The sequence below is a fragment of the Erpetoichthys calabaricus genome, chromosome 4 (assembly GCF_900747795.2).
Source record: "Erpetoichthys calabaricus chromosome 4, fErpCal1.3, whole genome shotgun sequence".
NCBI lineage: Eukaryota > Metazoa > Chordata > Cladistia > Polypteriformes > Polypteridae > Erpetoichthys > Erpetoichthys calabaricus.
In genome coordinates, this window is record NC_041397.2 from 52297732 (window position 1) to 52311497 (window position 13766).

Below are 13766 nucleotides of genomic sequence, written 5' to 3' on the forward strand. Positions count from 1 at the left end.
ATAAAAGGTTTAAATTAAACAGAAATATATACCTTTATTTTTACTTCCTTAACTTGTGGAGGGTGTATCCTGTAGCAAAGCCCTAGGTTTTTTCATGAAAGCCCCTTTCAGTCAATAAGCTTTAAAAACAGGTGTAAAGCTAAACTTGCAGCACCGCTATTCAATTACACTTGCATAACGCCTCTCGTAAGGGGACATACTGTGGGATCTGGGCGTCCGTCAAAGCACCAATCACAGGCCCGATTAGAAAGCGGGAAGCTGTGATTTGTCGTCTCCCTCCCATGTAACAATCACAGCCCGTGTTACAACGCACTATGTATGTATGTATATATGTATATATGTATATGTGTGTGTTTATGTATGTGTATATATATGTTGATATGTGTATATATATATGTATATTGTGAAAACATAAAAAGATGTAATTGAACAAAATGTATGTGTGTACAGAAAATAGGACAGAATGATGAAACTTGTTTGTGTTTTGCGTACGTGACAAAAAGCATGTATATTTTCTGGAAGTTTTCTTTTGATGATGTGTGTGACAAGAAAATATACCTTTAGGGTAATGACTTTACAAAATTGGAAAAGTACAATGAGTCAGGACGCTATTTTTTGCTTACGTGGTCAACGATCAGGAGATTAGAAAGGTATAAAAGAACAAGGACATCTGCGCTCGAGGCAGATGAAGCGCGGTGTCCTAGGACTGTGTTTCTCTGTCATTTTACCCTTGCCTGGTATGTATTAATAAAAGGTTTTGACTAATTTTAATTTTCTTCTCTGTCTTCAGTCACAAAAAGTGTCCACAGTTTTTGGCGCCCGGACGTGGGGCAGGAGACGGCCAGTCGACTCCTCCAGCGAGACCATTTCAGTGATCCGTCTTACCAGCGGACTGCCGTCAATTTGAGTACTCCGGCAGCAGAGCATGCAGCTCCGGCAAAAGTCAGGACTGCCCTGTCCTGAAACAGTTCTTGCGTGAGGAGTCCCTGGTCTCCTCTTTGCTACATCCACAGTGACTGAACGGATTTCCAGACAGAGCTTGCACACTTCCAGGCTGGGGTAAGCACCGGGGGATTTCCGAACATTTTTTATTTTCTAAATAACGGGAGGGCGAGTTTCCTGTTGACCGTCTAGTCATACTCATATCTCAACGGGTTGCTTAAGGTGATGGAGACTTGACCCAAGCAGTTTGACGCATACGAAAGGTCTGACGAAAGGATACTGGCCTCACCCATATCCTAGACTCGGCTGGACGTATTGATGTAGTATTCTGCTGAACCGAATCGGACACGAAGTCACCTGAGCTGGAATCCGGGGATGTGAGCGGACAGGCTAACGGGACGAGTAACGGGGTGGTATGGAAATATAAACCGAAAAGAGCATAGATTGCAGGATTGCTGTTAGGAACGGAATGATATGTAGCGCTATGGAAGATATGTAGCGCTATGGAAAAATAAATAAATCTACATACGGAATAAGCAACAAAACCGTGTTCTCCTGGGAACTGGATCAGTACCGATAGTTAGGTGTCTCCCCTTGAAACTAAGAAGGGAACAGTTTAGGTTTAGTGAGTGGCACACTTAATGCCTCGCTGATTCATACGTACAAGGGATTAGGCGAATCAGTATATAGTTGGAAAATTAAATACAGGACCCGGGAGGGCAAGGGAACATAATGGGAACTTATAACAGTAAGCCTGTTAATCGCCGCACAGGGGGATCAAAATCATTAGTGCTGGAAGGATTATTTTCGGAGGATCAACAGACGCCCCGTAAAAATGGGTCTCCTAGAAAATTTATAGAAAAGAAGACAGGTTTAGATTTATCCTATTATTTTTTTCCCCTCCTCAGAACCAACCTCAGGCACCTCTATTATCCCCTCCTCTATCCCCCATTCCGACTGCCCCCCCCTGCACTACAACTAGCAGAAGTTTCCCCTGATGATTCCCCAGGCACAGATCACTATGACCCCTCAACCCATCGTGATGACCCACCCTGTACTAGACAAACCCCCGTCTCCAAATGCACTCGAAGTCAAACCTCCACTCACAAACCAGCTCCAACTTTTTTTCTCTTCTGATCCTTCACCTTCACTTACTTGCCCTTTAATAGAAGTACCCAATCCCCATTATAACCCTGCCCATCCAGCTGGACCCCAAAATCCCACAACAGTTATGATAAATCGGAATTGGGACATCCAAGAACTAAAAGATGTCGTGAATGCACTTCCAGATCCAAAGGAAGTAGGAGGACTAAAATTTGTTGAACAACTTGATCAGTTAGATAGCATGTATAAGCCTAATGCTGCTGAATGGACCCAGGTACTTCGTCGAAAGCTTGGGACCACATGGGCCACTGTTAGCAGGGGTGTCCGCAATGACGTTCCATGGGTATGGAACCCAGCTTTAACTCGAGGACAGGGGATGGGTGGAGACGGCGATTTTAACCCACAATGGGAGGCGTTGAGACAAAATATTGCAGAAAAATATAAAAAAGGAACGGACTGGTCCCTTATTTCTGCTGCAAAACAAAAGAGACACGAAACGGTTGATGAATGGGCACATAGGATTCAAGACCTTATGGCTAATCACTCGGGCTTGGGAAATGCTGATGACCGCACCCGAGCTGCAGTTCCACCTTTTGTTTCCGGTTTGCGCTTTGATATACAAAACAAGGTCCGCACTTCCTGTATTGAGTGGGAAAGTGCCACGTTTGATGAAGTCAAACGACATGCTGAACATGCCGAATCGGACTCTCATGCCAAATTATTGGCAGCACAGATGAACTATTATACCAGGAATGCTCCTGACCAAGGTCGAGGATATGGCTTTAGAGGAAGGGGACGAGGACGAGGTGGTTTTAGAGCTCCTCCTGTTGACCACACTAAGAATCCTTTTATTCCCTCTCCCTTTAATCCCAATGTTAATTCCTACTCTTGCTACGCTTGTGGTGAAACTGGACATTTTCGTCGGGAGTGCCCTCACAGACAGCAACAGCCCCCACCTCCCCTTATTCCACCTGTTTTCTCTGACACCCCTGACTAACAATACTGGCCATAGGAAAACGCTGGGACCTCCAGTCACTTTTTTCAACTACCTTTGCTCACTCATAATTCAGAGACTGATCCTTTACTGACATTGTTCGTTGATGGCACTGAGACTGTTTTCTTAATCGACACTGGTGCCACTCGCTCGCTGGCAAAGGTCCCTACCTCGAACGAAACTGTTACTGTGCTTACTGCTTCTGGACAACCTCACCTTCTTCAAGTATCAAAACCTCTTCAAGTCCAGTCACGTCCTGGCGGACATACCTTGTTCAACCCCAAAGTTGTTGTGTCAAATTACCCCTTACCCCAAACCCTCTTTTGCAGCATGGACTTTAGATATTTCCCCATACACCATTCTCCTCAAAGCCCTACACTCTTTTTCCCCTTGTCTTTTTTCCCAATTTACAGGCCCCTGACATTTTACACTGTACTGCCCAATACTTCCCTATAGAAGTAGACACTACCTGGCTAGAATCTTTCCTTACTTCTGGTACTTGCCCCGAAACCCTTCACATCTACTGTGTTTTTATTTCATCCACAAAGGCAGCTGCTTCTGTTCATTTTACATGCTCACAGCACATATATTATCTTGGCGGCACAGTCCCTCATATTTTTTCCTTAGCTAAATCACGCACTGTTAAATGGGAGAAAATAGGACCATGGGTGGAAAAATGCCTTGAAAGAACAGACTGGTTACAAGTTACTCCAGGTATTTTTGATACTCCTGACCATTTAATAACTAAAGTAGTGTTTCAAAGGATAGCCCACTGTGAGCCTCTGGTGATCCACCCGAAATCCTCCTTCCGCCCGCACCGTGCCCAATATCCTTTGTCTCCCGAAGCAGAGGCTGGCATCTCCGCCGTACATCCCGATCTCGTCAAACGCGGTACCGCCGATGGACATGGACCGTCATGCCTCAGGGATACAAAGAAGCCCTTTGTGTTTATGGTTAAGCTCTTGCCCAAAATTTAGAAGGCGTCTGGCCGGAAAAAGGTAGTACATTGATACAGTATGTAGATGGAAATGATATGTAGCGCTACGGAAGAAGATTGTACAATAGACACCCAGAAATTGTTGCTGTTTCTGTGGGGAAATGGCCATAAAGTTTCTAAAGTTAAGCTGCAGCTAATCAAAACAACTGTAAAATATCTAGGTCATGACATTATGTATGGAACAAGAGCTCTCTCTAGCGATCGCATTACAGCCATCCAAAATCTTCCTAGACCGGTCACAAAACAACAGGTTATGTCTGTTTTAGGTATTCTGGGCTACTGCAGACAGTGGGTTCTAAATTTTACTGAAAGAGCACAGCCGTTGCAACAACTGGCTGAGAAGGCTCTCTGTAACCTCAAAGCTGCTCTTCTATCTGCGCCCGCGCTAGGTTTGCCTGATCATTCTCGTCCATTCACTTTGTTCGTGGACGAAAAGCAGGGATTTATGAATGCAGTACTGACGCAACAACATGGAGATAAAACAAAGACCGGTGACTTATTTTTTTCTAAAAAAAAACTGGATCCAGTGGCCGCAGCACTTCCTCCGTGTCTTCGTGCTGTGGCTGCAACAACAGAAGCTGTATTAGCAAGCACGGATGTAGTTCTCATGAAATTTCTTCTGTCCTTTTCTTTTTTCTTGTGACGTGTGTATTTAAAGTTGTGCATTGAGTTAATATTCTCTGTGACTGTAGCCTTTTTCTGGGAATGCGGTCTTGCTGTGGTATCGTAGCTGAGCAGGATTGTGTTAACACCAGCTAACATCATGAGAGGCTGTTTTATGTTTGTTTGTCCTGAAGAGTGGAACTTGCTTTTCTTCAGAGTCCATTTGTTTCTGTTTCCTTTGCTGCATTGTTTCCAAATATAGTGTAAATATAGAATAATATTGGGGTGAAGTGTGTTGAAAATGGTTTGGGTGATTTTGTGTGTTATAGAGTGTATTAAAGGGATCCCTATGAGTATCAGAATGTACTCTGTACTTTGTCAAATGTTACAATTGAAAGATGCTCCACTTTAAATCCAGCCACTCTTCTCCCAATTAATAACGAAGGAGAACCACATAATTGCCATGATGAAATAGCAAAGGTTGTAAACCTAGAGTAGATCTACAGGAAACACCTTTAGAAACTGGAGAAATGATTTTTGTGGATGGATGTTCCTTGCGATTGAAAAATGGAGCACCCTCAACCAGTTACGCAGTGGTCCAAGGGGACCGCCTGCTGGAAGCAAATCGAATTTCATCAAGCTTAAGTGCACAAACAGCTGAACTCGTAGCACTCACTCGAGCATGTCAGCTGTCCGAAGGGAAGATCGTAACAATTTATACAGATTCCAGGTATGCTTTTGGAGTCTGCCATGATCATGGAGCACTATGGAAACTAAGGGGATTTAAGACCAGTACTGGCAAACCCATCCAACATCAGAAATTGATCGAATCCCTTTTAGAAGCAATAACCAAACCATCGAAGCTAGCGATTGTTAAATGTCAAGCTCACACAGGAAAACAGGATCCTGTTAGCAAAGGGAATGAATTAGCTGACCACTTTGCTAAAGAGGCTGCATATAATAACACACCAATTTCTTTATTCCAACAGAGAAATGACCAGGACCCTGATAATCAAATTATTTCTTTACAGAGTGCAGCCACGGATATCGAAAGGAGAAAATGGTCCAAAGAAGGGTCCCTCTCTGATGGAGTCTGGACTCATAAACACACTAACAAACCTTTTCTCCCAAAAGCCTCTTTCCCAGGAATGGCAAAAATCGCCCATGGCCTCGATCACGCAGGAAGAGATGCCATGGTTCAAGATGTTGAAAAACATTGGGAAGCTGTAGGTTTCTCTACATATGCAGAGCAATTTTGCAGAAGCTGTGCAATATGTCAAAAGTTTAATGTGGGAAAAGGTACCCAGGTAAGTCCCGCCGTTACCCCTAATCCAATGGGTCCGTTTGAACACCTCCAAATGGATTTCATTGAACTAACCCCGTCTAAAGGGTACCGATATTGTCTTGTGATTGTCGATGTGTTCTCCCGATGGGTAGAGGCTTTCCCTTCAAAACACAGCGATGCCAAAACAGTAGCTAAAGCACTAATTAAAGAGATTATTCCAAGATGGGGTATCCCTCAAAAGTTACAAACAGATAATGGCACTCATTTTGTGAACTCCATTATAAATGAATTAACCACCTGGCTATTGTGAATACCATCCCCAAAGCGGAGGCATCGTAGAACGATGCAATGGCACTTTAAAAGCTAAACTCGCAAAAATTTGTGAACAAACTAATTTATCATGGCCGGATGCACTACCCTTAGCTTTAATGGGACTAAGGGGACGGACACACCGACAACTGGGACTATCGCCGTTTGAGATTCTGACCGGACGTCCCATGCCCGTTGGCATGGTTGTAATGTGAATTTGCATACTGTGGACAATGATCTTCTCTCTAGTCTTGCAGGTTTGCGAACCTCGTTGAAGGAAATCCACCAGCAGGTTCATCGAGCCTGGAGGACCAGCCCCCTTTCCAAGGATTTACCAATTTCCTTGGGCACCTGGATCCTGGTTCGAGATACTCGGAGGAAACACTGGCATCAGCCTAGGTGGAGAGGACCATTCCAAATTCTTCTATCCACACCACACGCCGTGAAAGTTGAAGGACTGCCTGCCTGGATTCACGCCTCACATTGCAAGAGATGGCACCCTTGATTGCTGTGCTACTATGCTTTTCTTTTCCCTTGTCTACTGCCCTGGTCACCTTGACTTTCCCGTTAGGAATTACCACATCAGTGCAGTTTGATTTCTGCTCTATTATCAACTGTGGGACTGGTCGACAAGCCCAGTGGACCGGATCTGACAAATACGTGTGTATGAGGGGAAGTGACTGCGACAACTGGCAATGGGTTTTTGCTAACACTGGAACTGAGGACTGGGGTTATCAACCTTTTGAGGCCCAAAAATACGGTTTGAAAAATCGGTTTTCTATCATAAAAGGACATGCCTCTCATGAATGTGCTGACAACCATTGTAACCCCTTGATCATTACTTTGAAGAACCCCTCATTACATGACTCAGGTATTTATGTATTAGGGGGCATATGTATCTGGAACAGACCCTTTGGGGAGATTTCTAATTAAGATTGACAATCCTGTTACTAACACCCCTCATTCTCTGGCACACACACCCATCTCCCCAACTTTTGGTTCAGATTTTTCTCCTGTTAAGATTAAATTATACATGTTTCAAATCTTATGGAACGACATGGGTAGGAGAATTACCATTTTCTTTCTGTTCTCAAACTTTTCAGGTTAACTTTTCTCTGAACACCGTTCTGTCTTCCTTTCTTCTCTCCCAAACCACTCCTAGATCAGATATTTGGTGGATGTGCCGTAGGTCCAAATTATTTGCCACCCTTCCCCCTAACTGGTCTGGTACCTGTGCTCCAATCCAATTAGTTATGCCTTTTAGACTTCTATCCTTACCTCCCTCTCACTCCCCATATTATTCCACACCTCCTTTTTATTTCCGACATACCCGCTCCCTTTTCCATACGCCTACTAATATCTCCTTACATGGCCCTGGAGTATACATAGATGCTATTGGAGTCCCTAGGGGTGTCCCAGACAGATTTAAAGCTAGGGATCAAGTTGCTGCCGGTTTTGAATCTATCATACCCCAAATTACTATTAATAAGAATGTAGACTGGATTAATTACCTTTATTATAACCAACAACGTTTCCTTAACTTCACCAAAGACGCTATTGAAGGCATACATGAACAGCTTGATCGTACTTCTCTGATGACTTGGCAAAATCGTCTAGCCCTGGACATGTTACTTGCAGAAAAGGGAGGTGTCTGTGCTATGTTTGGTGATGCTTGTTGTACATATATTCCAAATAATACCGCGCCAGATGGATCAATAACTCGTGCATTGGCAGGCCTCACTGCTCTCTCTAAAGAACTTTCCACTAATTCTGGCATTACAAATCCTTGGGATCAGTGGTTTGCATCCTCCTTCGGATCTTGGGGACAATGGATAAGATCTGTTTTCATTTCTTTGGTTGTGACATTTTGTCTCCTCCTCCTGGTTGGTTGTTGTATTATCCCTTTGTTTCGCTATATAATATCTAAGTACTTTACCGCCTCTATGGAAAGGGCATATATGCTACATGAGGAGCGCATGTCTCGTATAGCTTCTTCCATTTTCTCTCCCCTTTCCCCTTCATCAACCATTTCAAGATAGAATTATATTGCCCACATCATTTTGTTCAAAAAGGGAGGAGTGTGAAAACATAAAAAGATGTAATTGAACAAAATGTATGTGTGTACAGAAAATAGGACAGAATGATGAAACTTGTTTGTGTTTTGCGTACGTGACAAAAAGCATGTATACTTTCTGGAAGTTTTCTTTTGATGATGTGTGTGACAAGAAAATATACCTTTAGGGTAATGACTTTACAAAATTGGAAAAGTACAATGAGTCAGGACGCTATTTTTTGCTTACGTGGTCAACGATCAGGAGATTAGAAAGGTATAAAAGAACAAGGACATCTGCGCTCGAGGCAGATGAAGCGCGGTGTCCTAGGACTGTGTTTCTCTGTCATTTTACCCTTGCCTGGTATGTATTAATAAAAGGTTTTGACTAATTTTAATTTTCTTCTCTGTCTTCAGTCACAAAAAGTGTCCAAAATATATATGTGGATGTGTATATGTATATATATATATGTATATATATGTATATGTAGATATGTATATATATATATATATATGTATATATGTATATGTATATATATGTTTACATAACCTCTTTAACACACTACTTCTCCGCTGCGAAGCGCGGGTATTTTGCTAGTATATATATATATATATATATATATATATACGTTACCTGGAAGGTAACCACCCATACTATCAGATTGTGACACAGACTACGAATGCAATGAATATATATATATATATATATATATATATATATATATATATATATATATATATATATATAAATAGTTAACCGTATGTATATATATTAATGTTAGGTATATTATTTAGTTATGAAAATGTCACTGATTATATTTAATATTACTAAAAAAAGTAATCTTCATCACAAATACTCTCACAACAGAGATTGGGACCCCCCCTTATTTTGGTTTTTAGGAGGCTTTCGATAAGATTGAACATGGGGGGGCTTGTGATTAAACTAAACAACGAGGGCATTCAAGGAGCAGTGTGAGGACAGGCCGAAAGACATAAAACAAAGGTTTATGGTGCAAGGAATTTTAAAGCTGGGTGATATTAAAAGTAGTGTCCTCAGGGATCAATACTGGGACAGTTGCTCTTTTTAATATACATAAATGATCTGCACAAAATATAATCAATAAACTAGTTAAGTTTGCAGATGATACCAAACTAGGAAGAAGGACAGATAATGTAGAATGAACCATGAAAAAAGAGATAGAGTAAATGTACAATATAATATAAGTAAATGTGAAGCATACCACACAGGAAGTAAACATGTTAGATATGAATGTACAATGGGAGGAAGAAAACTTCTTATGATAAACATTTAGGTATCATAGTGGACTCATTACTATCTACATCCAGATAGTGTATGGAAGCGATGAGGAGAGCTAATAGGATGTTAAGTCAATGAGGCCACTGTGTGAAGTACATAGAAGTTCATTTAGCTAAATAAGGCAATTGCGAGGCCTCATCTGAAGTATAGTGTATAGCTTTAGTCTCCATGGTACAAAACAGACATAGCATCACTGGAGAAAGTCAAGAAAAGAGAGACTAGGCTGAATCCAGGTCTAAGAGGTATGGACTGTGAGGAAAGATTGAAGGAGTTGATCTTCTTCAGTTTAAGCAAATGAATATTAATAAATAACATGACAGAAGAGTTCAAAATTATGAAGGGAATTAGTGGGGTGGATGCCAGATATTATTTTAAAATCAGTTGTGATTAACAGCTTCAGTTAACTTACATTATGAATTTAAAGTGAATAACAGGTTATGTGATTACTTTAAATTTAAACTGAAAAATGTAATTTCCTTGCTGCATTGACAAGTCTTACTTTGCAACATAATGTTCATCCCAATAGATATGAAGCCGAATTCAAGCTATAAGGCTTTTACATTCAGAGTTGAATAAATTCCATCAGCAAACATTAAGTGTAGTAAACAGTTTGGGAGCATTTTGAGTGAAAGAGTGATGAAATTTTCCACAATCTGTGTAATAGCAATGAAATGCAACAGCAGCTAATCAATAATCTTGAGCCAGGATACCACATTCCATCTAGTAGTACTGTCACCAGCCAAATAAAAAAAAACAAAACATTTTACTGCATACAAGCAAGATTTGAGTTGTTTCTTATGTTTATGATAACACACAAATCATTGTAGGTGCTAATTTTCCCATCCTTGTGAACCAGGCCTTGGTATCATGTTACATTCATATATTGAAAGAAAGATGCATTCAATGAATAATGTAACATGTACAATATCTTAACTATGTTAAGCATCTACTTGGCCATGTGTGTAACACTAATGCCATACTTCAGTAAAAATATGTTTCGTTTCTCTGTTTTTATTTTTTATTTTAATTTTTTCATACTTTATTTATTTGATGTCACTAGGCTGTGGCTATATGTGGCTATTTATTAAAAAAACATAATTTTTGTACTGAGTTTGTGTATTGTCAAGCCCTAATGACTGATTTCTGAAAGTAATGTGACTGACTACTCTAAGTCCTTGTAACCCTTTAAATTCAGCCCCATTGTTCTGGACTTACCGACAATGGGGATGAATTTAAAGGGTTACAAGGACTAAGAGTAGTCAGTCACATTACTTTCAGAAATCATCAGTAATGTTAGCCAACAGGGTGCTGGCAGAAATTGGGCTACTGTTGGCAGAAGAAGAAGGAGAAGAAGAGGTGGGAGACATGTCCGGAGGCAGGAGGAGAGGAGGAAAGTAAAGAGAGTAGAACTGAGGGTAGGAACTTTGAATGTTGGCAGTATGACTGGTAAGGGGAGAGACTTAGCAGATATGATGGAGAGAATGAAGGTTGATATATTGTGCGTGCAAGAGACTAAATGGAAGGGGAGTAAGGCCAGGTGGATCGGAGGTGGATTCAAATTGTTCTATCATGGTGTGGATGGGAGGAGAAATGAAGTAGGAGTTATTCTGAAGGAACAGTATGTCAAGAGTGTTTTGGAGATGAAAAGAGTGTCAGGCAGAGTAATGATTATGAAGTTGGAAATTGGAGGTGTGATGATGAATGTTGTTAGTGCATATGCACCGCAAGTTGGGTGTGCAATGGGTGAAAGAGAAGATTTTTGGAGTGAGTTGCATGAAGTGATGAACAGTGTACCCAAGGGACAGAAAGTGGTGATTGGAGCGGATTTCAATGGGCGTGTTGGTGAAGGGAACATTGGAGATGAGGAGGTGATGGGTAGGTATGGTGTCAAGGAGAGGAATGAAGAAGATTTAGAGGATAGTGGATTTTGCCAAAAGGATGAACATGGCTGTGGTGAATGCATATTTTAAGAAGAGAGAGGAACATAGGGTTACATACAAGAGTGGAGGAAGATGCACACAGGTAGATTACATCCTATGCAGAAGAGTTGATCTGAAGGAGATTGAAGACTGCAAAGTGGTGGTAGGGGAAAGTGTAATTAAGCAGCATAGGATGGTGGTCTGTAGGATGACGTTGGAGATCAAGAAGAGGAAGAGAGTGAGGGCAGAGCCAAGGGTTAGGGTTAGGGTGGAAGATGAAAAAGGAAGACTGCAAGGTTGAGTTTAGGGAGGAGGTGAGACAAGCACTGGGTGGCACCGAAAAGTTACCAGACAGCTGGGAAACCACAGCAGATGTAGTAAGGGTGACAGCAAGAAGGGTGCTTGGCATGACATCTGGAAAAAGGAAGGAGGAAAAAGAAACCTGGTGGTGGAATGAAGAAATACAGGAGAGTATACAGAGGAAGAGGATGGCAAAGAAGAAATGGGATAGTCAGAGAGATGCAGAAAGTAGACAAGAGTACAAGGAGATAAGGCGCAAGGTGAAGAGAGAGGTGGCGAAGGCTAAAGAAAAGGCGTATGATGAGTTGTATGAGAGGTTGGACACTAAGGAGGGAGAAAAGGACCTGTACTGATTGGCTAGACAGAGGGGCCAAGCTGGGAGAGAGTGTGTTGAGCAGATGGAAAAAGTACTTTGAGAGGGGGATGAATGAAAAGAATGAGAGAGAGAAGAGATTGGATGATGTGGAGATAGTGAATCAGGAATTAGTAAGGACAGCTATGAAGAGGATGAAGAATGGAAAGGCTGGTGGTCCAGATAACATGCCTGTGGAAGCATGGAGGTGTTTAGGAGCGATGGCAGTGGAGTTTTTAACCAGATTGTTTAATGGAATCTTGGAAAGTGAAAGGATGCCTGAGGAGTGGAGAAGAAGTGTACTGGTGCCGATATTTAAGAATAAGGGGGATGTGCAGGACTGCAGTAACTACAGGGGAATAAAATTGATGAGCCACGGCATGAAGCTATGGGAAAGAGTAGTGGAAGCTAGGTTAAGAAGTGAGGTGATGATTAGTGAGCAGCAGCATGGCCAAGAAAGAGCACCACAGATGCAATGTTTGCTCTGAGGATGTTGATGGAGAAGTTTAGAGAAGGCCAAAAGGAGTTGCATTGCATCTTTGTGGACCTGGAGAAAGCATACTGTATGACAGAGTGCCTCAAGAGGAGCTGTGGTATTGTATAAGGAAGTCAGGAGTGGCACAGAAGTACATAAGAGTTGTACAGGATATGTAAGAGGGAAGTGTGACAGTGGTGAGGTCTGCGGTAGGAGTGACGGATGCATTCAAGGTGGAGGTGGGATTACATCAGGGATTGGCTCTGAGCCCTTTCTTATTTGCAATGGTGATGGACAGGTTGACAGACAAGATTACACAGGAGTCCCTGTGGACTATGATGTTTGCTGATGACATTGTGATCTGTGGCGATATTAGGGATCAGGTTGAGGAGACCCTGGAGAGGTGGAGATATGCTCTAGAGAGGAGAGGAATGAAGGTCAGTAGGAACAAGACAGAATACATGTGTGTAAATGAGAGGGAGGTCAGTGGAATGGTGAGGATGCAGGGAGTAGAGTTGGCGAAGGTGGATGAGTTTAAATACTTGGGATCAACAGTACAGAGTAATGGGGATTGTGGAAGAGAGGTGAAAAAGAGAGTGCAGGCAGGGTGGAATGAGTGGAGAAGAGTGTCAGGAGTAATTTGTGACAGACGGGTACCAGCAAGAGTGAAAGGGAAAGTCTACAGGACGGTACTGAGACCAGCTATGTTATTTGGGTTGGAGACGGTGGCACTGACCAGAAAGCAGGAGACAGAGCTGGAGGTAACAGAGTTAAAGATGCTAAGATTTGCACTGGGTGTGATGAGGATGGATAGGATTAGAAATGAGTACATTAGAGGGTCAGCTCAAGTTGGACAGTTGGGAGACAACGTCAAAGAGGCGAGATTGCGTTGGTTTGGACACGTGTCGAGGAGAGATGCTGAGTATATTGTTAGAAGGATGCTAAGGATAGAGCTGCCAGGGAAGTGGAAAAGAGGAAGGCCTAAGAGGAGGTTTATGGATGTGGTGAGAGAGGACATGCAGGTGATGGGTGTAACAGAACAAGATGCAGAGGACAGGAAGATATGGAAGAAGATGATCCGCTGTGGCAACCCCTAATGGAAGCAGCCAAAAGAAGAA

General features: G+C 42.1%; 1 protein-coding gene across 1 annotated transcript in view; it reads left to right on the plus strand.

The window, feature by feature from the left end:
• LOC127527715 (uncharacterized) overlaps positions 1-13766 on the plus strand; it is a 387645-nt gene extending 373879 nt beyond the window's left edge. Inside the window, exon 2 of the mRNA XM_051927368.1 lies at positions 13032-13766. Coding sequence (XP_051783328.1) covers positions 13032-13745 — 714 coding nt within the window. The 3' untranslated portion in view covers positions 13746-13766. The remainder of the gene's footprint in view (positions 1-13031) is intronic.